Raw genomic sequence first — 23,173 nt, 5'->3', positions numbered from 1 at the left:
AAACCATATTCACAAATCATAAACTCAAAGGGCTTAACAAGTAGTGACAACACTTCCAAAAAACATAGAAACCTCAGAGAGAGTATTACAAGAAACAGTTTTAAGCAAAATGGGAAGGTGTGTCAATGTTTAAAGTATTTATACATAAGAAAAATCTGAATTATAAAGACATGAACTCCAACCCAGGCATTTTCTGACATCAAAATTTCAAATGTGAGGAACACAGCAGGAGATTTTCCGGGTCACAACAACAGGAATGTCTCACTCGTTCATTTTCCAGGCATATTTAACCAGGCTGCTGGCGGGAGAAGTTCCAGAGAACGTGTGGAGAGACTGACTCGGGCCTTTGCGTTCCCACACACAGCTCCTCTGCAACATGTGCCGACTTCAATGAACGTCTGAAAGCCGCCGATGTCGTCTCACCACGCCTAAAGGCAAAAATACTTAAAGCTGTGCTGGAGGACCACACACGAAGCTGGATGGAAAGCTTTCTCCTGACTTCACCCCACCGCCTCCTTGTTCTCGATCCAAGAAAATGTTATTTCTTTCAAGCCCCGACACAATGAACTGTTTATATATCGTGCCATACTTTGAAGTCGGAATCACGGCTCATTGATGCTCAGATACATCGGATCTGAACGGAGCCTTCGGTGAATAGTTTGTGTTCATTTTGTCCGTATGTGTGCACGTCTTGTAAAAGCTAAAGGATATGGACACTGACAAATCAGAGCAGCACCAAGGGAGAAGTCATAGGAGGGGGCAGTGTAGCCAATAGATGACGCTTTTTGAAGAAACTCCCCACTGCCCTCTAGTGGCACGGACGTATATGGACGGTGAGAGTTACATGGTGATGATTGACTTGTGTTAGAATAAAGTACAGACAGTTAGATTGAGGCAAAACATTGAACGGTTGCTAGCATACGTACAAGACGTTATTATTTATAATGACACCGGTTATGGGTGAAGTAATACGATTATACTGCCTTATTATTCCGAATGCCATATGTGCATATTGTGGAAACCCTCCAACAAAACTACAGCAAACACTCCTATGTTTTCTTTTTCCCCATTTCATTCTGGCAGTTTCCTGTGTCCTCACTTCACAAACACAGGACTTCACATTTCCCACACTCAGCTGGAAGAAAAACCTCAACTGCCATCCGGACATTTTCGCATAACCACTTCTGGGCTGCAGTTCCCCAAAATGCAGCTGAGCTCGACGAGTTCCTGTGGGGTGGAGATGACACTGAAAGCAGAATAAAGACTGTGTTTTTGGCACTTCTCTGTGAGACGGGGGTGGGGGGGGGGGGGGCACGTTTTTCTCTCCACTACCAGTTACACAGCGATGTTTTTTCACCAGGGATTCCAGGAGACGAGGAAATAAAGGCGAGGCGACCTTACAAGGACGCAAACTCAAGTATGTTATTTTCGGCGCACGTTCATTCATCGTGGCGAGGTCAGGGTGATCTGACCCGGGAACACGGTGCGTGGATGTCGTGAGAGGCCCGTTCAACACTCAGGGTTCAGGCGTAAACATGCCCACAGGTTCTCACATGCAGCGTGTGGGGGGGGCAGCGAGGTTACACTGCCTTCAAAAGAAATCCCTGAGTAGGTCTAAAAAAGGCTGCGTTCAGCTGAGCAGATACCACTCCTTGCCTTGGCCCCTTTTCATCCGCCTTTCTTTCTTATTCTTTACAAACAAGTATGAGCGGCACTCCTGCACCTGAGCACGCACACACACACCCACGAACACACACACACACACACACACACACACACACACACACACACAGTGCGGCAACGAGCGTGTCCCTCTGCTCCTGTTAAGAATGAGTTGCCGGCCTGCCATTTGGAATGGTGGGAAGAGAGTGGCAAGGCAATGGAGGCTGGGAGGGAGCAGAGTGACGCTCCAGAGAAAACCCTGGGTCTCAGATGTCTTCCCGAATGACACTGAGGGTGATTAAATGAAATTAGCATCGTGGCGAAATGAAATGAAGGCGTCAGAGGAGAAATAACCGAAGCGTTTGTCATTAGCAGGAGTGAGAGATGGAGAACGTCCTCGTTTGGGGATTGCTAAAGAGAGGCAGCCAATTAGGATGAAAACCCAGATTTCTGGGACAGCGACGGATCAGGGAATTAGAAATTAAAGCTTGTTCAGATTTCACGCTGAGCTGCCGATCAGATGTGATTCGCACGAATATGAACCAGCAAGGAAATCTGTGTTTAAAGTTTGCCGATGTGAGTAATGATTTCACAGACTTCGGTTGACTCAGTAAACAGGGTGGTGTCATTTCATCCATCTGTGCCGAGGGGAGTCAGCTCAGTGTTTCAGAAGCGATAAGCGTGATTATAAAGCACCAGGCTTTCATTATACGGCAAATTGATCAAATAGTTTTATTGCCAGACAAGATTCAGTATCTAGTATTACCGGTGTAGCCAAAGACTAATAAAGCTTATTGCTCTATTCCTGAGACCTTAGATGTTTTTCAAGAAAGTTACATTTAGAGAGAATATGAGTGTGGTGCCGACTTCAAGAGAATATGGTCCCTCTGCACAGTGGGGGGTACGAGCACAGAGGGAAGATACATACATAGGTAGATTCATTTGTAATGGCAGGGTATGTTTCTGAGCTCCAAATATGTTTTTAACCGGAGTTGGAAACTGCAATTTTTGTTATTTTAGAAAAGTAAACGATTCCTTAGGTTCTTAAAAAGTCTCAAATTCATTAATCAAAATTTTTGGGTTTGAAAACAGATAATTATTGGGGGGCGCCCTTAGCTCAGTTGGTAGGGCGTCCCCCCCCCATGGGCCTAGGCCAGCAGCGGACCCGGGTTCGATTCCAGCCTGCGGTCGTTTCTGCATGTCACTCCCCTCTCTGCCCCATTTCAACTCTGTCTCTCTCTGCACTATCAATAAAGCATAAAAATGCCAAAAATAATAAAAAAAAAAAAAAAAGAAAACAGATAATTATGTTAAAATATTAAGTCTTAAATACATTTAGGTCTTATTTAGCTAGAGAAACCCTGATGGACCTGGGGTTGAGTCCCATAGTCAGGGTATGAAAGCTGGAAATCCCAGAACCAGTGGTTTGAGATGCCATTGGATGGAATATATTAAATTGGCAAAACTGATCTTGTTTTATTTTTTCAGACCTGTGAAATAACCAATTTAAAAATAACTAAATGCAAAACAAAGTCATCAATCTACTGCGTCACCACATTATCTCTCTTGTTATGTTTGTGTAGCTACAACACAACCTGGGCTTCTAATCTACACCTCCTTTAAATGGGCGTATACTCGGAAAGTGATGACTGACGTTGCAGTTTTGATCTGTTTTTAAATCACAGTTTAAGTTTTTAAGCCCTGGCAGTGTGAGGATCATCTCAGTGTGTAGTCAGCTGGGTTCTCCTGAGATACACCTCACAGTAACGTCCTCCCTGACAGTCGGTCCGAGCTCCTGAAAGCTCTCATTGTTCAGACGTGTTGGCCGGTGCCCCGTGTTTCCCCGACGTGTGGTTGGCCCGGCTGGCTCGGGGATGGAACCCCCGGCAGCTTGAAAAAGACCTGAGTCGGCCTGCACCTCAGTTTCCACAGCCGGCACTTGGAGAAAAACATCCCACTTACTGTCCAACACAGCTGAGAGAGCAAAGCTGACAGCGAGAGGGAAAGCAGACCCGGGCTGAGTACGATATATAATTTAGGTACAAGTGTGTTTATCCCATTGGTATGTGCTTGCTGTTTATTCCCCTTCCAGCCCTGCAGTGGTTGATATTGTCCCTCTTCCAGCTCTATAAAACATATTCCCATGAACTGACAGGGTTTGTAATACCGGCGGTGCACCTGTGCCGCGGCGTTTTGAATGAGCTCTTTCTGAACGTGGAGCCCCACACGCTGAAAGACGTTAACCCGACGTAATGCAGAACCAACTGCAAATACCCGACTGAGCTAACATCCTCTTTCGTCAGGAGAGCAGGAGACTTTCTATTTGCAAGTGGATTACAGAGAGAAACTCATTGTTTATGTGTTACTGGATATGAAAGCCCCAAAATAACTGCTGAATATGATGTCATCCCCCCCCACCCCTCCTCCCCCCGCGGTCCACCAGATAGACCGATAATCTCATCTCACGCCGAGTCAGAAGTATGAAATTAAATCTAATACCAACACGGCCAAACACCGGAGGGACGGAGATAGATGCTGACGAGATGAGTTAACGTTTCCAATGAATTCCAAATGAGAGAGTGGCCCCAATGCGAACGCCCCCCCCCCCCCGCCTCATATCTCAACGCATAGCTTCCCCCTGAAAGTCGTATTAGCCCCTGCGTGTCACAGGAGGTGCAGAATCAATGGGAATTCAATTCGTGGAGCGGCGCAGGGCAGGAAGCTGAGGGGAACAAGATAAGCTTTACATTGCCAGGGAGTATTAAAAGGTGGGTGAAGGGGATGTCACCAGAAAAAAAGAAGAAGGTTCTGTGTCGCTGCTCCTCTTCTGCCTCCGACCCTCTGCGACTCTTGTCACTTTAGATAACATATGTATGTGTTTCAAAGTTCCTGCCGTGCACGAGGAAACAACTTCTCTTCCGTATTTAAACTTCTCCTCGTCTACACGCTTGAGTTTTCAAAAGCTGCTGCCGGGTCGTCAGGCACAAAGTGAAACATAAACACGTTTCTCACTCGTACAGAAACCAGCTGTGCAAGTAAAAGACAGAGTTTAATCTAAAGGTTGTTTTTGTGTTTGTCATTTCTTCAAGCGGAATTAAGTGCAAACAGCCTCTTAGCTGACAGCCGAGTTTGGAGATGTCACGGTGCATCAGACCTAATGTGACAAACATTCAGAAAATATCAGCCTTGATTATTCCACCTGGTTTAAGTTTAACTGATTTGTTCATTCGTCCACTTTTTACATCCAGTTGATGAAAAAACGCTTCATTGTTGAGACTGAGGATTTGGAACTGGTACGTGGGGTTCCAACTGGGTGGGACGAGCTCCCAGTTAACAGATCGTTGCTTTGACAGGGAGCCCAACGGAATCAATCTCCACACGCGGCTGCAGGGGGTGCTGTAGCTCGGTTACAGTTACATAGTGTTGCTTTAAACAGTTTTCACTCTTAACGTTATTCCATAGGATGAGGACTATCGTGTTTAACGTAGCTCTACCTCGGGGAGCGTCTGGAGCCAATACTGGAGAGTAAACATCGGCAAATTCAATAAAGAGAGGGAGAGAACATTATTTCAAACACTCATAGCTTATTTTTTCGGTGGAAGAAATGGTCAGGCATTAACAGTAAGTTTAAATAGACACAGAATGTGCTTGGTTCCAGGAAACAGGGGGAGGATGTTGCTGTGATGGATTCAATGAGAGAAAGCATCAATGGCAGATTTCTCTAAAGACAGATTTAGTACAGTCTCGTTCTTTTATCGAGCATTGATGCCATATGGCTCCAGCTTTGAATGTCATCATCACCTGGAGCAGATAAGAGTGTTTTGGGGAAATGCACACTTGTTATGCCTTCTCCCATACTGTGAGTCATACAAAATATCGGAACATGGCACCAGAAAGACGTGACATTTCCAAGATGGAGTAATCAGGTGGTGTGAATCAACAGGATTGTTTTTTCCTCCAGGTTGGAATTTGAAACAGAGAATTTAGACTTTGGAGACTGAGGCAGATAAAAGCCTGCAGACGCCACAGATGCCTTCACAGAGCAGATTTGCCCAGAGACAGATGGACTGTGTGAGTTGTTTGGATTCACACACAACCGTTTGGTTCTGCAGAGCTATAAAAGGAACTTTGTTTAGATCCTGAAATGCAGGTTTGAATTTGTATTTAAAAGACAAACATAAATTATGTGCATTCATATCATTTTTCATTTATTTTAATTTGATGCTTCCCTAATTATTACCATGATTGAGTTAGATAGAAACAATATAAGATAGAGCGATAATAAGATAAAGTTACAAAGGGTGTAGCCTTAGCATGCATGGAGGGGGGGGGGGGGGGGGGGGGGGGGGGGGGGGTTGCACATCTGCATGAAAACAGAAGAAGACAATTATTTGAATATTTATTTTCATTAGCCGAGCACACAGCTTAGTGAGAATATAGTTGTTTTTATCAGACATTGGTCCAAACTGGATTTTGTTTTTGCATGTAAATGTAGGGAATATTCTCATCTGCTCCCTTTGTTGTATAGTCCGTCTTCAATTAAGGAACAATTCTTAACTCATAATCTACGCAAGAGCTCATGTTTATCTTTTTTATTTCACATAATTTTGTTTGTTTAAATTAATATTGTGTAGCAAACTTACTTTTCACATGGGATCAGCAATCACATCATTTATTGTTTTAAATCAACAGTGTTTCTCTGTGGTTATGAGGGAGTTTTGCATTTTCATGTTCCTCCAGGTCATCGGCCTCAAACGACTCAGATTTGGTTTCCACTCATCGTGGCTCTCACAGAATTAACATTGAATCATGCACCAGCTTCCCCTCAGTCAGCACATGTCCAACCACAGAGCCGAGGCAGAATCATAATGTCATTCTGTGTGGTGTGCGTAGGTTCCAGCGAGTCGCCGTGTGCTCACCCAGCCCTCAGGATCAGAGGAGACTGAACCGTATAGCAGCCTGTCAGCAGAGGAGGGAGGGTGTGTCAATATGTGGTTACACACCTGCAATAACACACTGTCCACCTTTTATATACACTGTCACACACCTGTGAGCCTCAGTGTGGATGAGTCAGCGCTTTATTTGCTTGCTTAGCCCTACTTTCTGAAGCTGAGTGCTTGCCTGTATGTGTTTTAACTCTGCAGACAACAGACGGTGCATTCATTCCATAGTAAATGTATTGCAGGGGTGAGCGCTCCACATGATGTTAGATTTTCTTGGCAGCAAAGTTCCTGAACCATTATTTTCCATCATTTCACAGACTGTATAAAATAAAGAATGAGTCGTGCTGGAAAGGCAGAGTCTGGACAAATCCTAATGTGAGAAAATGCTGCACTTCATCGTGAGATATTCAGACACGTTGGACCGAATTTTCTTAACTTTTATTCGGATGCCAAGTCATCTGGATAAAAACGAGACGCTCCACAGAACTCTCATAAAACTACATTACGTCTTGGTGCATGGAACATTGCGGAGGACCCTTTATTGTTATTACAAAGAGATAAAGCCCTTTGCATAATTTATGCATGTTCTCTCATAACAATGACTCACCCTAACAATTGCTGCTACACAAAACATCAGTGGACGATGCAGCGTGGACCTCACACACTGTGGATAATAAGACATTACGTGATTGGGAAATGTACTCAGGTCCTCGTACAATGTCTTAGACAGGAGAGGCTGATGATCACTGTATATTGTCAGTCTACTAATATATATATTTAAGTAAAAACTTCTCTGCAGTTAAAAAGTGGAAGGAATCAATCAATCAATCAATCAATCAAATTTTATTTGTATAGCCCATATTCACAGATTATAATTCATCTCATAGGGCTTTAACAGGGTGTGACATCCTCTGTCCTTAACCCTCAGCAAGAGTAAGGAAAAACTACTAAAAACCCTTTTAACAGGGTAAAAATATGTAGAAACCTCAGAGAGAGCCACATGTGCTCTCCCAGGACGGACAGAAGTGCAATAGACGCCACGTGCAGGAGAACATCCTCAATAATCAAAGTCTCTAGCAGCATTTGATGAGGGTAGACGGTGAGGAGGAGAATTTTAAATTAAATCAAGCAGTACATGAGTTAGGGTTAGGGTTATCTACACCTACATTTGCTCATCACTTGACTCTCCTCTTTGCAGATTGGGATCTGCTTGGAGATCTGGATCTCATTGGAGACTTTGCTGTCATCTTTGGACGCTTGACTCTCCTCTTTGCAGATTGGGATCTGCTTGGAGATCTGGATCTCATTGGAGACTTTGCTGTCATCTTTGGACGCTTGACTCGGCTTGCTTGGGATCTGCTTGGAGATCTGGATCTGCTTGGAGATCTCATTGGAGATTTGGATCTCCTTATGGATCTGGATCTCATTGGAGACTTTGCTCTCTTCTTTGGAGTCTTGACTCTCCTCTTTGGAGATCGGGATATCGATGGAGATTTGGATCTGCTTGGAGATCTGAGTCTCCTTCGAGATCTCATTGGAGATTTGGATCTCCTTATGGATCTGGATCTCCTTGGAGACTTTGCTGTCATCTTTGGAGTCTTGACTCTCCTCTTTGGAGATCGGGAAATCGATGGAGATTTGGATCTGCTTGGAGATCTGAGTCTCCTTCGAGATCTAATTGGAGATTTGGATCTCCTTATGGATCTGGATCTCCTTGGAGACTTTGCTGTCATCTTTGGAGTCTTGACTCTCGTCTTTGGAGATCGGGATATCGATGGAGATTTGGATCTGCTTGGAGATCTGAGTCTCCTTCGAGATCTCATTGGAGATTTGGATCTCCTTATGGATCTGGATCTCCTTGGAGACATTGCTGTCATCTTTGGAGTCTTGACTCTCCTTTTTGGAGATCGGGATATCGATGGAGATTTGGATCTGCTTGGAGATCTGAGTCTCCTTCGAGATCTCATTGGAGATTTGGATCTCCTTATGGATCTGGATCTCATTGGAGACTTTGCTCTCTTCTTTGGAGACTTGTCTCTCCTCCTTGGAGATCTGGATATCGATGGAGATTTGGATCTGCTTGGAGATCTGGGTCTCATTGGAGACTTTGATGTCATCCTTGGACGCTTGACTCTCCTCTTTGGAGATTGGGATATCGACGGAGATTTGGATCTGCTTGGAGATCTGGGTCTCTTTCGAGATCTCATTGGAGATTTGGATCTCCTTAGAGATCTCATTTGAGATCTGGTTCTCATTGGAGATTTGGATATCCTAGGAGACTTTGCTCTCCTCTGTGGAGATTTGGATCTCCTTGGAGATCTGGATATCATTGGAGATTTGGATCTCCTTGGCGATCTGGATCTCATTGGAGACTCTGCTGTAATCCTTGGACGCTTGACTCTCCTGTTTGGAGATTGGGATATCGATGGAGATTTGGATCTGCTTGGAGATCTGAGTCTCCTTCGAGATCTCATTGGAGATTTGGATCTCCTTATGGATCTGGATCTCATTGGAGACTTTGCTCTCTTCTTTGGAGTCTTGTCTCTCCTCTTTGGAGATCTGGATATCGATTGAGATTTGGATCTGCTTGGAGATCTGGGTCTCATTGGAGACTTTGATGTCATCCTTGGACGCTTGACTCTCCTCTTTGGAGATTGGGATATCGATGGAGATTTGGATCTGCTTGGAGATCTGGGTCTCTTTCGAGATCTCATTGGAGATTTGGATCTCCTTAGAGATCTCATTTGAGATCTGGTTCTCATTGGAGATTTGGATATCCTAGGAGACTTTGCTCTCCTCTGTGGAGATTTGGATCTCCTTGGAGATCTGGATATCATTGGAGATTTGGATCTCCTTGGCGATCTGGATCTCATTGGAGACTCTGCTGTAATCCTTGGACGCTTGACTCTCCTCTTTGGAGATTGGGATATCGATGGAGATTTGGATCTGCTTGGAGATCTGGGTCTCTTTCGAGATCTCATTGGAGATTTGAATCTCCTTGGAGATCTCATTTGAGATCTGGTTCTCATTGGAGATTTGGATATCCTAGGAGACTTTGCTCTCCTCTGTGGAGATTTGGATCTGCTTGGAGATCTGGATATCATTGGAGATTTGGATCTCCTTGGCGATCTGGATCTCATTGGAGACTCTGCTGTCATCCTTGGACGCTTGACTCTCCTCTTTGGAGATTGGGATATCGATGGAGATTTGGATCTGCTTGGAGATCTGGGTCTCTTTCGAGATCTCATTGGAGATTTGGATCTCCTTGGAGATCTCATTTGAGATCTGGTTCTCATTGGAGATTTGGATATCCCCGGAGACTTAGCTCTCCTCTTTGCAGTTTTGACTCTCCTCTTTGGAGATTTGGATCTGCTTGGAGATCTGGATATCATTGGAGATTTGGATCTCCTTATGGATCTGGATCTCATTGGAGACTCTGCTGTCATCCTTGGACGCTTGACTCTCCGCTTTGGAGATTGGGATATCGATGGAGATTTGGATCTGCTTGGAGATCTGGGTCTCTTTCGAGATCTCATTGGAGATTTGGATCTCCTTGGAGATCTCATTTGAGATCTGGTTCTCATTGGAGATTTGGATATCCCCGGAGACTTAGCTCTCCTCTTTGCAGTTTTGACTCTCCTCTGTGGAGATTTGGATCTGCTTGGAGATCTGGATATCATTGGAGATTTGGATCTCCTTGGCGATCTGGATCTCATTGGAGACTTTGCTGTCATCCTTGGACGCTTGACTCTCCTCTTTGGAGATTGGGATATCGATGGAGATTTGGATCTGCTTGGAGATCTGGGTCTCTTTCGAGATCTCATCGGAGATTTGGATCTCCTTGGAGGTCTCATTTGAGATCTGGTTCTCATTGGAGATTTGGATATCCCCGGAGACTTCGCTCTCCTCTTTGCAATTTTGACTCTCCTCTGTGGAGATTTGGATCTGCTTGGAGATCTGGATATCATTGGAGATTTGGATCTCCTTGGCGATCTGGATCTCATTGGAGACTTTGCTGTCATCCTTGGACGCTTGACTCTCCTCTTTGGAGATTGGGATATCGATGGAGATTTGGATCTGCTTGGAGATCTGGGTCTCTTTCGAGATCTCATCGGAGATTTGGATTTCCTTGGAGATCTCATTTGAGATCTGGTTCTCATTTGAGATTTGGATATCCCCGGAGACTTTGCTCTCCTCTTTGCAGTTTTGACTCTCCTCTTTGGAGATTTGGATCTGCTTGGAGATCTGGATATCATTGGAGATTTAGATCTCCTTGGCGATCTGGATCTCATTGGAGACTTTGCAGTCATCCTTGGACGCTTGACTCTTCTCTTTGGAGATTGGGATATTGATGGAGATCTGGATCTGCTTGGAGATCTGGGTCTCTTTCGAGGTATTACTGAAGAAGGCATTGTTAAAGCAATATGGCCAGTGAGTTTTCTCCGGTCACCTGATTCAGTAAAATTCATGGGTAAACTGTTGGACACTACCAATTGAGATTATAGGCATTCCTTTGCTAAATATTTTCCTTCAAAATATAGGGTATAGAGTGTGTATCGTGAAGGTGTGATCACAGACAATCCAAAGACGTCATAAGCGACCCAGATAATACCCCATCCTCTGATGAGTCCTTGTGATCAAAGACAATCCAAAGATGTCATAAGCGATCCAGATAATACCCCATCCTTATATGAGTCCTTTGAAGGTGTGATCAAAGATCATCCAGAAACTCAAGGTCAAACTCAGAAATACCAATTATATTACATAATTGACAGACATTGTTATAAGTATGTTAATAGTCATCGATTGTCATAACCTTTTTGAGTGAAATTATTAATAAATATCATATATTCAATATTTGGTTAATTATTTTGTGTTTTCTTAAAAACCTGAAAGATTGGCCTGGGCCATTATTTTAAGAGGGTGACAATATACAAGATCATGTTATCAAAGCCTTATGACAAAGAAATGTGATATAGATTTTCAACCTACAACTTTAATAAATAGTAAATGGTGTATAATATACATCTTTTCTGTATACATAAGTTTTCATTTTGGTGGATATCGGCCAAAATATGAGGAATCGTTTGCAGTTTACACACACATAATGGGTATAAATAACAATGATTCTGAAGTTATTATTATTTTATTATATTATTAGGGCCCGAGCACTGAATGGTGAGAGGCCCTATCGAAATTGTAAGGATTATTATTATTATTATTATTATTATTATTAAAGTGAATTGGCTTTTGCTTTAACATGCTGAACTTCTTACCAAACTTTGCAGAAAATTAGGAAGTGGTGAAAATGTATGTATTGTGGAGTAATTTGAAATGGGTGTGGCAAAATGGCTCAACAGAGCCCACTGGAACCAGCCCCTAGGTTTCCCCTTGACCGATCTTCACCAAAATCGGGACACAGGTGTATCGTGACCAGTCATGAAAAAAAGTCTCTAGGAGCAATAAGAAAAAATGTACAGGAAGCCCGCCATTTTAGATTAAGTGGTCCTTTTGGCCTTATTCCACATTTTTACTTTGAAGTACTTATCCCAGTACTGTGTCATCACAGCAAGATGGAGATAAAAACTGACTTACAAAATCTCAGACATACAAGGTCCAATCGAGTCCAAACTAAACATGTAAGACAAGAGTCCCGGCCTGATGACATCTACAGTGAAATTATGACTTTAAATCACAGCGCCCCCTGGTGGCTACAGGAAGTGACAGTTTTTTTACTTTGATGAACTGCTCCTGGTTGCTTTACAATATACAGCTCAAAAGAGCTCAGTCAAGTCATTGGTTGATGGTCATGATTGTGACATTTTCTCAAACCATGTAAACATTGATGTGCGGCGAAGGATCGTCCTTCGCCAAAGGACACGATGTTGTCATAAGTCCACTGTGCATTGTCCTATAACTACAAAACTTCTGTCACCTGATCAGAGTCCAAGCTTGAACAGCTCTATGTGTCAAATTTCCTCAGTGTCATAGCGCCACCTACTGATTCGCCATGAAACAGGAAGTACTTTGTTAATCCACTTTGCATTATCTAACCGGCTCCGAACTAACAACCTATGATCACAATCCTGATCTGAATAGCTCCATATATTAATATTAGTTAAGGGTCATAGCGCCACCTACTGATCAGTGTGAAAATTAAGTTGTGGAAACATTGTTCAATTGACACAAAATGGCTCACGCTGCATCAGAGCGCCTACTTGAACAGATCTATAGTTCTGTGCATAATAACAGTGATGGCTCCACCTACTAGCAACAGGAAGTAAGCTTTGTTCTACAGTCGTCATTCGATTTACATAGAATTTTCACTATTTGATAGCGTGGACCATGATGAGTAATAAGCAGGCAAGGATCTAAATTGCGTGACGGACACAGGAAGTGAAGCGTTCACTTTGCTGCAGTGCGCTTGGTCATCGATCGCTCTCTCCACCGACCGCAACAGGCTTCAACGTGCAGGTGCTCGGGCCCGCCAGTGCTAAAACGTAGCCCTAGTTCCCCTTGTTTTTTGGAGCAGGGGAAAGAATCTGGCTCGTTCTTTTGGCCTCAATAATGAGCTGGATGAAAATCAATACTTATTCAGTGAGTGTGTTTGGGTTTTAATTAGCTTGTAAAACATACAAGCTTCTTTAGTGGTTGAAGAGGCTCAGAAAACAGAATCTGCATTTCAGAAACAATAAAAAAAACACCAGTATTAAAAGAAAAATGGTTTTAAAGCTGAAACAGATAAATATTTCTGCAGAATGTTCTATATTTTGCCAAATCATTTATCTCCCGCTTTTCGTTGCCCACCAAAAGGGCCTTGGCGGTTGTCAGTGGTTATAATTGCACATCTGGTGGCAGTTAGAGCTGCGTACTTGGCATCACTGAGGTTTCTGCCTCTCGACTGAAGCAGCAACACGTTCCAGGAGCAGCTCGGGTCGGGCTCGCCGCTCTGACTTCACCAGAAAACAAAAGAGCCACTCCATTCAAAGGCGGTGGACCTTTGGTCTTCATGGGAGGCAGGAGAGACGTGGAAGTCTTCACTTGATTCCTTTTTATTTTGACTTCTCTTCTCTGAACCCTGGGATATTGTTGAGTGACACGTGAGACTGAGATTGGGGATAAAAGGCCTGATGCCTGCAGTGCAAGCATGAGAAAGAGCAACAGGATGAAACCCCCCCCAAAAGATGATGGCTGACAATAGCAAAGCAGATTCAAAGCCTGGATTTCATATCTCCCCCACATCTACAGTGATGATGGTCTGACAAGGCTTCTCTCCTCCCTGTAGGTTAAATAGCTATTTCCAACGTGACTATCAGATTCCCTCTAGGTGGAAAAATTCCATTTCCCAGTGGCGGCAAAGCACCATCAGTGTTTGAGCAGCCGAGTCAAGGATCCCTCAGACTTTAACAGGCTTCGTTTCGTGCTCTCCACCAGACCTCAACCCTTTTCTTTTTGTTAACAACCTTTTCGGAGAACGACGTCTCGTTACAACCCCAAAACAAAATGACTTTGCGAGGATGAAATAGTTGGACCTCCTATGTGGGTGCAAATGGCCTCATCTCCAGCAGAGCCATTACTATTTGAGTTATTTCATGCCATTTCTCATCCCCGGCGAGTCCCTCGACTTCCAGCTGGAGCCAGTGTTTGCTGGAATTAAATGAGGTTGTGTGTGATGCCAGCTCCGGCCAAGTGCCCGGTCCTCATGAGGCACAACACCATGCAAACCAAAATCACACCGCAGCACATGGCAACAAACCAGGGTTAAGACAACACATTTTAACTTCTTTGCTGAATCCTCACGTGTCTCATTGTTAAAACAAAAAACATAAAAAAATAATATACCTACAGGAGACGCACCAGTATTTTCACAATGATATGGTGTCTGTTTTAGGTAGAGCAAGTTGTTCACTAGCATGAGGGTTGTTGGTTAGACTCTGCTCCTCCTGTCCACAACCAAATGGTAACCTAGTAGTTTGTGAACTGCCATTTTGAGTTTGGAAATGTGTTCTCTCAAATGACCAGAATAGGCACTTCCAGACCTTCCAGACCCCAATTCCACGACCTTAATAAAACCTAAATCACCCCCGAGGGCAGTAATGATCTGTGATAGATAAACACTGCTTATGAAAGCCCTGTGTGAACGTGTGCGTGTGAATGTGACTTTCAGTGTATTGCACCTCCAGTGAAACTAGGAAAGTGCTGTATAAATGCAGACCAATTAACGAACAGTGTTGAACACTTAAGTATAATCATAGTAATTAAATATTTAATGCGTTGGGTGACTTATATCAAAGAATTTGCTGTAAATAGAACGGAGAGCAACAAAGTACATTTAACCAGTTAACTACTGTGAGAAATAACATTTTATTGCAGCCTTCTTTTTACATCTATACAGGGATATAGATTACTCTTTATGAAACTATATTCACATGAGAGCTGATGTATTTTGTTGAAGCCACACTCATCACACACTTGTTATCTTGCAGTTGCACCAAACTAATCTTTCTTCCTGCCCCATTAATCATCTCACGACCCCGTGGGATTTATCTTGTGACCCTTCGGAGGGAGGATCCCCGGGTTCCGAGCCACCGGCATTAACTTATCAACTGTGAATGAAGTAGATAAAACTGGCTTCATCTTCACTACAACAGTAAAGTGCTACTGTGTATTTCAAGTTTGATATTTGAAGTACTTTCAGCACATAAAAATGACCTACTTTTAAATGTTATTTCAAGAGCAGGCCTTCTAATGGAGTGTTAATACTTTGACTTTAAAAAAGTATCTGACTACCTCTTCCACCACGAGCCTTCATGATGTTGGTAGAGGCAGAGTCAGGGGGGACCCTGTGATCACCTGCTCATGATTCATCTGGGTTGGAATGTAATTATAAAAGCATTATGAGTTGCTGAGAGCAGCAGGAACGAGAGAAGCGGTGGAGAGGCGGAGTCGACTCTCCTTGCCACCAGGTTATTTTACATATCTGCAACCCAAGCATCTCCACCCTCCCCACCCCCCCCCCGGCTCCTCGCTGTGGTAATGACCAGTAGCAGTCACGGCCTCCTTGGCAAGGCCCATCTGTTGTTTTTTTGTTTTTCATACCCGAGGTGGGAGGGGAGTGGGCGGACGGGTGGGTTGATGTTGGCCTGGGTGAGGAATGAGAAAATGATGGGGGGGAGCTGTAGCCACTAATTGTTGCCAGTCTGTTATTACAGTAGGTTGAATGCTAGCAACAGTTGCGCGGCCTGACAGTCGGACACAATGGTCATCGCTAAATAAAGCCCCGGGTCGCTGACGCACTTCAGGGCCCGGTGAGAAAGACAGAGGCGGGTTTGTAGTCTGGCTCCACCCGCATCAGAGTCAGACAGGAGTCTAGAGCAAATTACATTAATATCAAAATGTCTGCATTTCAGAATCAGAAACAGCAAATTAGGTTTGTTAACTGGGCGTCAGGGTGGATCAGTGGGAAGGACTGGTTAGCAACCACGAGACGGTGCAGGCTTCGGTCCTCCTCACTGGTCTGAGGGCAGTTTGTACTGCGTCTTATCACCATTTCCTCTTGATTCTTCACAAAATAAATGCATATTAGATTTAGCCTTCTGTCCTTTGTGAACTAGATGTAGTACCGAAGTCACAGAAGAACTTTTTCTAAGTTTGTTTGTTTGTCAGCAGAATTACACAAAAACTACTGATTCCATCTAAATGAAACTTGAGGGGAGGACGGAACATGGGCGAAGAAAGAATCCATGAGATGTTGGGGCAGATGCAAACTAAGAAATTATCTTTTTATTACTTTCTATAGTTTCACGATCTACATTGTTTTGTTGGCTTAAGCTCATATGACTGAGAAAACAAACATATTATTTATATAGATTGTACGCTCATTTTTAAACCACTCACGTTCACCAAACAATCGTTTCTTTGCAGCTTGGCAGTTGATAAAAACGATGCTTGAGAAACTCAGAGAACTTACGACATAATTGAAATACCTGGTGAAAAGAGACAGGGTCCAGGCTGCAGCATTTTCCAAGGACAGCCTGGAGATTGAGCAGAGAATCTCACACTGCACCTTTCCCCTCAGGGGTTTTCTGTTCAGCCATTGATACGAGTGTAAAAAAATAAAACTTTCTCTCCTGAATGATCCTCGAACAAGCCTGCTTTTGTTTGCAGTGTAAGCCGGCCCAGCGGTTCCTTACCAGAGTGCTCCGCCTCATGCGCACACTCACGGCTGCAGCCAGCCATTGTTCCAGGCCAAGATAATAGTATCAGTCCTTGACGGGTGGGGGGGAGTTACAGTTGGATTGGCACCAGCTGTTACAGCAGCGATACTTTGTGGACCTGATTAGATTACCAAATTACAGCCGATCTCATCTGACATTAATTACTGGATGGTAATACATTCCTAACTGAGCCCTGTGCTTAACATCCCAGGACTACAGACAAATTGCAGGGTGCCCCTCCACAGTGAAACATGTCCAGAGTTAACAGAGACGTCTCAATCTCCTCTCAGTGCCAAGAGACTTGGAGGGTGATGGGCTGTATACAGGCTTTAATAGGGAAAATGGCTCAATCAGAATCCCAATCACAACTCCCAGAGGAAAGGACAAATTTTTCCATTATTTGCTATTGTTGCCAGACCTTCTTCCTGAGATTCTTGAGTATATATATGTAGGTAATGCTGTTGAGAGCTTGTGTTTCTTCAGTCAGGGACAGGCCCCATAAAGAAATGAAAAACTTTGAATCACATCTGCCAAGGAGATTGTTTCCACCCCAAACTGTTCCTTTGTTTTTTAACAGGATTGTGTGAGAACAAAACAGAATGGATTTCCATGAAATTTGGTGGAACGATGGGACATGGGTCAAGAATGAGACTGTTCAAATTTGGCGAGGATTCATACATTGATTTTTGACATTTTCACCAATTTCCAACTTCCCAGGGAAACACTGCACGGACCTGAATATATAAATATTACATCAGAAATAAATTGCATAAATATTGATCATTTCTGTCTGCAGTTAGAAAGTACTGCGCTTGATCCTAAGTGTTATTTGGTAGAGAAATCGGAAAGTGATGTAAGACGGGACGAAACAATGTCGATTTAGTTATTTTCATGGGATGTGTTGACATTAATAACAAATATAAAAACAACACCTGACATTGAGGGCAGCAGTCAACAGCGTGTTGAATTATCAGGGAACAGAAACACCTCCAGCTGAAAACGTGGCGTCACCGCTGGTAAAATCCGGGGCTTGCAACAAATGATGAAATAAGGATGAAACCACAACCTGAGCGAAGGGTAATTTCATGCTTTCTGCCTGGAACGACTGCATCACACAAAGGGCAACTTTAAAACCGACGCACTGCCACCTGCTATTAAGTGCACACATCATGGAAAATGATATATACCAACTCTCTTATTTACTGCCCACACGTCTGTTGTCAGTTGCCTGCAAATCCCCACGGGAAGCCGAATGGGCGGCAGAGAGCGTGTGGCGTAGGCAGTGGGAGATTTACTGTGACGTGACCCTGTGGAGAAAAGGAGTCTGTGGTTTACGCAAGTTCTGCTTCCTTCAAGGCAGAGTCACCTCCACAGCTCGTCCAGGCTCGCTCCTATTAAGATTAATAATGTGAGTATTTACAAGGCCCAGATCTCTGCTCCAAACCCCCCCGAGGCCACCTTGAGGAAAACCAACAGCAGAGGAGATAAAGGAAAAGTAATTGTGAGAAAACACAACAAGCACCTCAGTGCATCACTATTTAAGAGGCTGACTTTATTGTGTTTCAATAAATCTTTAAAGGTTAACTCATGAATTGGAGTTAATTTGTTCCTTCGAGCAATAGTTTTATTTAGTTTAGACTGTTTTTGGGAGATGAGAAGATCGATTCCACTTTTAAAAACCAAAACATTTAAAAACATGAAGGTTCAGTTTTACAGGCGGTGGTGTGGTGTGTGGTGGGTTCTATTCTTGGCGTGAAGAAGTAATTTCCTTAAGTCAATTAGTAGCCAACTTAACAATAACTGTACGTAACCCATCATAAAACAACAAGCTGTGTTGTCCTCTTTTTGTGTGAATTGTGCTAAGCTAAGATAGCAGCTGGGTGCTAGGAATAGCCCTTTACGTAATTAAGTTCCAAGTTTATTTGATAAATTCTGTAAAAACCTTTTTTATGGTGGGGGAAAGTCTTTAACTCAGAGCAAACACAACTTCATTAAATACAATCATTTTATTTACTTAAAAGAGAAGAATCAATCTGTATTTATTGTTCTATGGTGCAGGGCGAGGGACAAATGACCGTCCAGCTGAGTCAGAGACAGATCAAGTTACCTCTCAGTTACCAGCGCTGACCTCAGCTGACTTCTCAGTCTTCATTCTGTCCTTTACCCTGAACCATTACTCAGTCAGCTAGCATTACATGTTGGGATTATGAAGTTAATACAAGTTAAAAACTAACAACATGAGTTTGCATTGTATGGGATCCAAACCCAAATCAAAGCTTCTCATACAGTCACTCCATAAAGTGATAACATTGAAATCATAGTTGAGAAAGTTCAGACTAACACAACAATGAAATCATTCATTTGCTGTCTGTAACAAATGATCTGTGTGATACTATCAGAGCCCAACTCTTTCATTGGTTGGGTGATGTAAATCAGCCGATGTGGCCCTTTCACAGCAAATCTCTGTCTGTGTTTATATTTGCAGAAACCAAAACTTCCATTTGAAAGAATAAACAACGCAGAAATGATGTGCATTTACAAGAAAAGTGTACGGAATGCTAAAGTTTATAGTTAAACTATAAATGATCAAGCCTCAGTGATATTAAAGTGGGGTTTTTTTGCCGCAAATTTTATTTTGCAGCATTTCACACAAACTACACATTACCACAAATATCTGTGGAATGATGTGGAACAAGTCAGGAAAGAACTCATTCATTGATCTGTTTGCCGTTCTCGTCATCTTCCCAGGAAATAATACAGAGATCTAGATCCGTCACATTTAGTGTATGAATGACTTTGTATAGTTTTGTGCTGCTTGATTGGATTCATGAGGTCGGGTCCTGTGTGCAGACTGTTCTAGTTTTAAAAAACATATTTTGGCTGATGAATCCAAAATCCCTACTGAGTCTCAGACTCAAATAAAACTTTCTTCTCTTCCTCACTGTCCAGCGGCGTGTACTCACACTCACTTGGATCCAAAAGGTTGAGATTCACTTGCACTGCTACCAGTTTGTGCACCCTGTCAGCTGAGAGAGAAGCTTCCTCCTTTGTACTTCCAAACCGCGACCGCAGGCTTTCACAAGCTCCTGTAGTCGGCGGGATCTGAAGTATAGCCGAGGCCACGGCTGACAGCGGCTCAGAGGAACACAGCCCCTTCCACCAGGTGGATGCAGACACGTGCTGGCATGAGCTCCATATCACCGTCCCTTTCCATAGTCCCTCTTTGGCCGAGAACCTGGCGAAGCTGGCGAGCACTTTGCCCTCATCTAGATTTAGATGGCGTGACAGGTTGGATATCACGTAGTAAGCACTGTTAATCTGCTCCCCGGAGAGTGTCTGCTGTCCAGCATACTTGGGATCCAGCATGTACGCTGCAGCATGGATGGGCTTTACGCAGAACTCCTGCCATCTGTCTAATGATGCCAAGACAGCTTTCTGTTCCGTGCCGTGCAGCACGGACCCAGACAGAGTGGCTCCAATGTGGCATCTCAACTGACTGAACATGTCAACAACACCAGAGAGCACAGTGTCGTCTCGTTTCATGTAATCGATAGAATTCCAGATCGTGTACAGCAGGTTTTGACTGCTGATCAGCCCTTTCCAAAAGGCAGGATCCTGTAAGGTAGCCCTGATTGATGCTTCAATGTGAAGTGAGGGTGAGACGGCCATCTTCTGCAGAAATGTCTGATCCTCCAGGAGGCTGCTGAACATGCTGAGCACGCTAAAAGTCTCTGCTGATAATTTCTGTTCTCTAACATACCTCCCCACCTGCTCAGCTCTCCTGCACAATGCTTTAATAGACGGCTGTTCCACGATGTCGCCAAAGAGCTGCTGGATGCCAAACGCTGTGCAGCCAATAGCTGACACGTGTGGGAAAGCTTCCTCCACTTGAGCCCAGGCGGCCATCATTTCCGGGGCGTCATCCGTCACGACAGCAGAGACCTTTTGAGGTCCCACCTCGTTTATGATTTCTTTCAGTTCCTCAGCAATAGAAGCGCTTGCATGTGACTGCTCTTTCATGTTTGTGCATTTATAGAGCAGCGGTACAGGAGTGGCCACAACATAGACGATAGTTCTGGTCTCTTTAGTGTTGGACCAGCCGCTGCAGATGACTGTGACACAGTCGGCTTTCCCTATCGCGTCGTGAACCTGGTTTTGCACTCGGTCATACTCGCAGTCCAACAGATGAGAGGACAGAGCCGCTGCAGTGGGCGGACAGTAAGCCGGCCGCAGGACACTGAAAAATCGTTTCCAATAAACATTGTCTGTGAGACTGAGGGGCGAGGACGTGGCGTACGCAGCTCGAGCCAGACACTCATCAGCATATGCCTGGCTGCGCTGATCCACTGAATCAATGAGGAACTCTCCCCCCGGATCGGCAGATGGTAAGAATGGGAAGGAGGGAACAGGGATGGAGGCAGCAGCAGAGCTCCCATCAGGCTCCGGTGACTGCTGTGAAACCACACAGTACCCCTTGCATTTGTCCAAATGCATCTGCATCTTGGTGGCGTTCTTCGTGTACGTCCTGGCACAGTAGTTGCACATGAAGGTTTCCCTGCCATCTTTAATGGCCGGAGTAAAATGCCTCCACACACCGGACTGCATGCGAGGCATCGTCTACAAAATAATCAAAAGACATTTTGACAATAAGCTTTTGACAACAGGTGAATAAAGTTGATGAAAATTATTAGAATAAAAAGGTTATATATTTTTTTTATCAATATTGTTACTTTTGATGGAATGTTGACAAACTAAATATAGCAAATATAGTTATTAATAACATGTGTAGTTGCCAGGTTGTGTACAATCCTCCCCCACCATGGTTAAGTTTAGGAGAATTAATTCACAGGGGAAATTAACTATTTGCAACCTGCTGTAAAAGTGCTGCAAAAGTTAGAATGTCACAAGCATTTATAAATGTTAAGATCTGATTAATAAGTGTTCTTTCATGTATAAATTCAGTCTGGAAGATGTCTGCATTAATAAACTGGAATTGGGTCCAGATGTCGAGGACCAGTTGATGTGGAAAGGAATGAAAATTAAATTAGGAGCTAAATAAAACGTTCATGCTGTTGGATATCAAATCATGAAGTGTTTTAAACTTCATGAATTGATTATTAATCATCAACACATATGTATATGTGGTTTATAAACTCTTCATCAATGATGCCTGATCAGAAATAATGTTCCTACAAAGCTTTAGCTTAAACTTATATCTCAACTTTAACAGAATATTAAAGACAGAGCACATAAATGTACAAAAAGATATAAAGTCATTCATTTATTAACTCACTTCTTAGTTCGATCATTTAATATCAATCCACCTGAAGTCAGTGTAACATTAGCTCCTGTAGCTAACCTGGCTCCCCGAGCAAAGTAGCTTCAAACGAGGGGAAACACCTCCTTTTCCTCGGTGGGGAGTCAAACCAGACCGCAGACTGGATCCACAGTAAAAGTATAACTTAACATGGTCACATTAACGAGGTGAGTTTGTTAAAAACGAGGAGGGTGAAGCGTGTTTGCCTCTGTTGTTGTTGTTAGCGTCGCTACTTCCTGAAACTGAAACCCAGGTACGGAAGCTCACATGGGACAGAAAAGGCGGAACTGCAGGAAAAAGCGAAGTCAAGGTGGAAAAGGATTTTTTTTTTATAGTGACAGTAAAGCTGGATAAAGCTCATGGAGAGAGACATGTAATAATAATAATATGGATTCTCCCTGACCCAACCCACATCCTTCCACCAAGTTTTGAGGAAATGAACCAAGAAACAAACACACAGGGGAGAAAGCAAAACCTCTGGGTCGGAGTTAATATATAAACATCCCAGATACAATCAACTAAGTCTCTGTGTTAAATTATGTTTTGAGGTAAGTCTACTAGAGTGAATCAAATAATCGAAATAAACAAACATTCAAACAACCCAGATAAAATCAATTCATGTCTGTAATCCTAGTTTCCATCTAATTTTCTGTCATTGATTAATCAAGATAGTCAAAGTAATCGTTTCAGCTCCAATTTTTTATTTAGCCTTTCGTTTCTCTTCCAAATAAAATTGGAATGTGGTAACTGGGCCAAACCTGATGAAAAAGTTAATACAACTTTTTAAACGCAGACTAAGTTGTCGTCAATTGGTCTCTGAACTGACCCTTGACCCCTCGTGTGGGTCTGTGCCGGTCTCAGTGTTAACGGCCACACTGATTCGCTCGTGCACTGGATGACAGTGATTATCTCTCGCTCTGGGTCACATTTCACGGCCATGTGTGTGTCATTAGAGAACATTTCTGGAGTTTATCCTGTTCCCAGGTTTTTGTGGCACAGTGAATGCAGCCAAAGTAAACTCGCTCTATCTAATT

The 23,173-nt window shown here is 43.4% G+C and overlaps 3 protein-coding genes across 4 annotated transcripts; all 3 read right to left on the bottom strand.

Annotated features, from left to right (window-relative positions):
• Positions 1–8,032: 8,032 nt before the first annotated feature.
• LOC133972709 (uncharacterized) lies at positions 8,033–9,085 on the bottom strand (the record flags this gene model as incomplete). The annotated part of the gene is made up of 3 exons (XM_062410273.1): positions 8,033–8,549; positions 8,616–8,789; positions 8,979–9,085. Coding segments are annotated over 3 exons (798 nt in total), but the record flags the coding sequence as incomplete, so codon positions are not given.
• A 507-nt stretch (positions 9,086–9,592) lies between these two features.
• On the bottom strand, positions 9,593–10,747 carry LOC133972708 (neurofilament heavy polypeptide-like; the record flags this gene model as incomplete). Its single annotated transcript, XM_062410272.1, has 3 exons — positions 10,617–10,747; positions 10,215–10,406; positions 9,593–10,118 (listed from the first exon to the last, which is right to left on the bottom strand). Coding segments are annotated over exons 1-3 (849 nt in total), but the record flags the coding sequence as incomplete, so codon positions are not given.
• Positions 10,748–18,727: 7,980 nt separating this feature from the next.
• Positions 18,728–22,366, bottom strand: LOC133972935 (uncharacterized). Of its 2 annotated transcripts, none has more exons than XM_062410560.1 (2): positions 22,116–22,366; positions 18,728–21,439 (listed from the first exon to the last, which is right to left on the bottom strand). In XM_062410560.1, exon 2 carries the CDS (start codon positions 21,434–21,436, stop codon positions 19,721–19,723), a length of 1,716 nt encoding a protein of 571 aa, XP_062266544.1. In that variant the 5' UTR covers positions 21,437–21,439; positions 22,116–22,366; the 3' UTR covers positions 18,728–19,720. The 2 variants fall into 2 exon arrangements, with proteins under 2 accessions (XP_062266544.1, XP_062266545.1); XM_062410561.1 differs by having other exon boundaries at positions 22,182–22,366.
• Between the last annotated feature and the right edge of the window lie 807 nt (positions 22,367–23,173).

This window comes from Platichthys flesus, chromosome 17 (assembly GCF_949316205.1).
Source record: "Platichthys flesus chromosome 17, fPlaFle2.1, whole genome shotgun sequence".
Taxonomy (NCBI): Eukaryota; Metazoa; Chordata; class Actinopteri; order Pleuronectiformes; family Pleuronectidae; genus Platichthys; species Platichthys flesus.
Note: the sequence above shows the minus strand (reverse complement) of the source record. Positions and strands in the feature narration are given on the sequence as shown.

Coding starts and splice junctions, on each gene's coding strand:
- LOC133972935 (XM_062410560.1), bottom strand. CDS start 21,436: ATGCCTCGCATGCAGTCCGGTGTGTGGAGGCATTTTACTCCGGCCATT.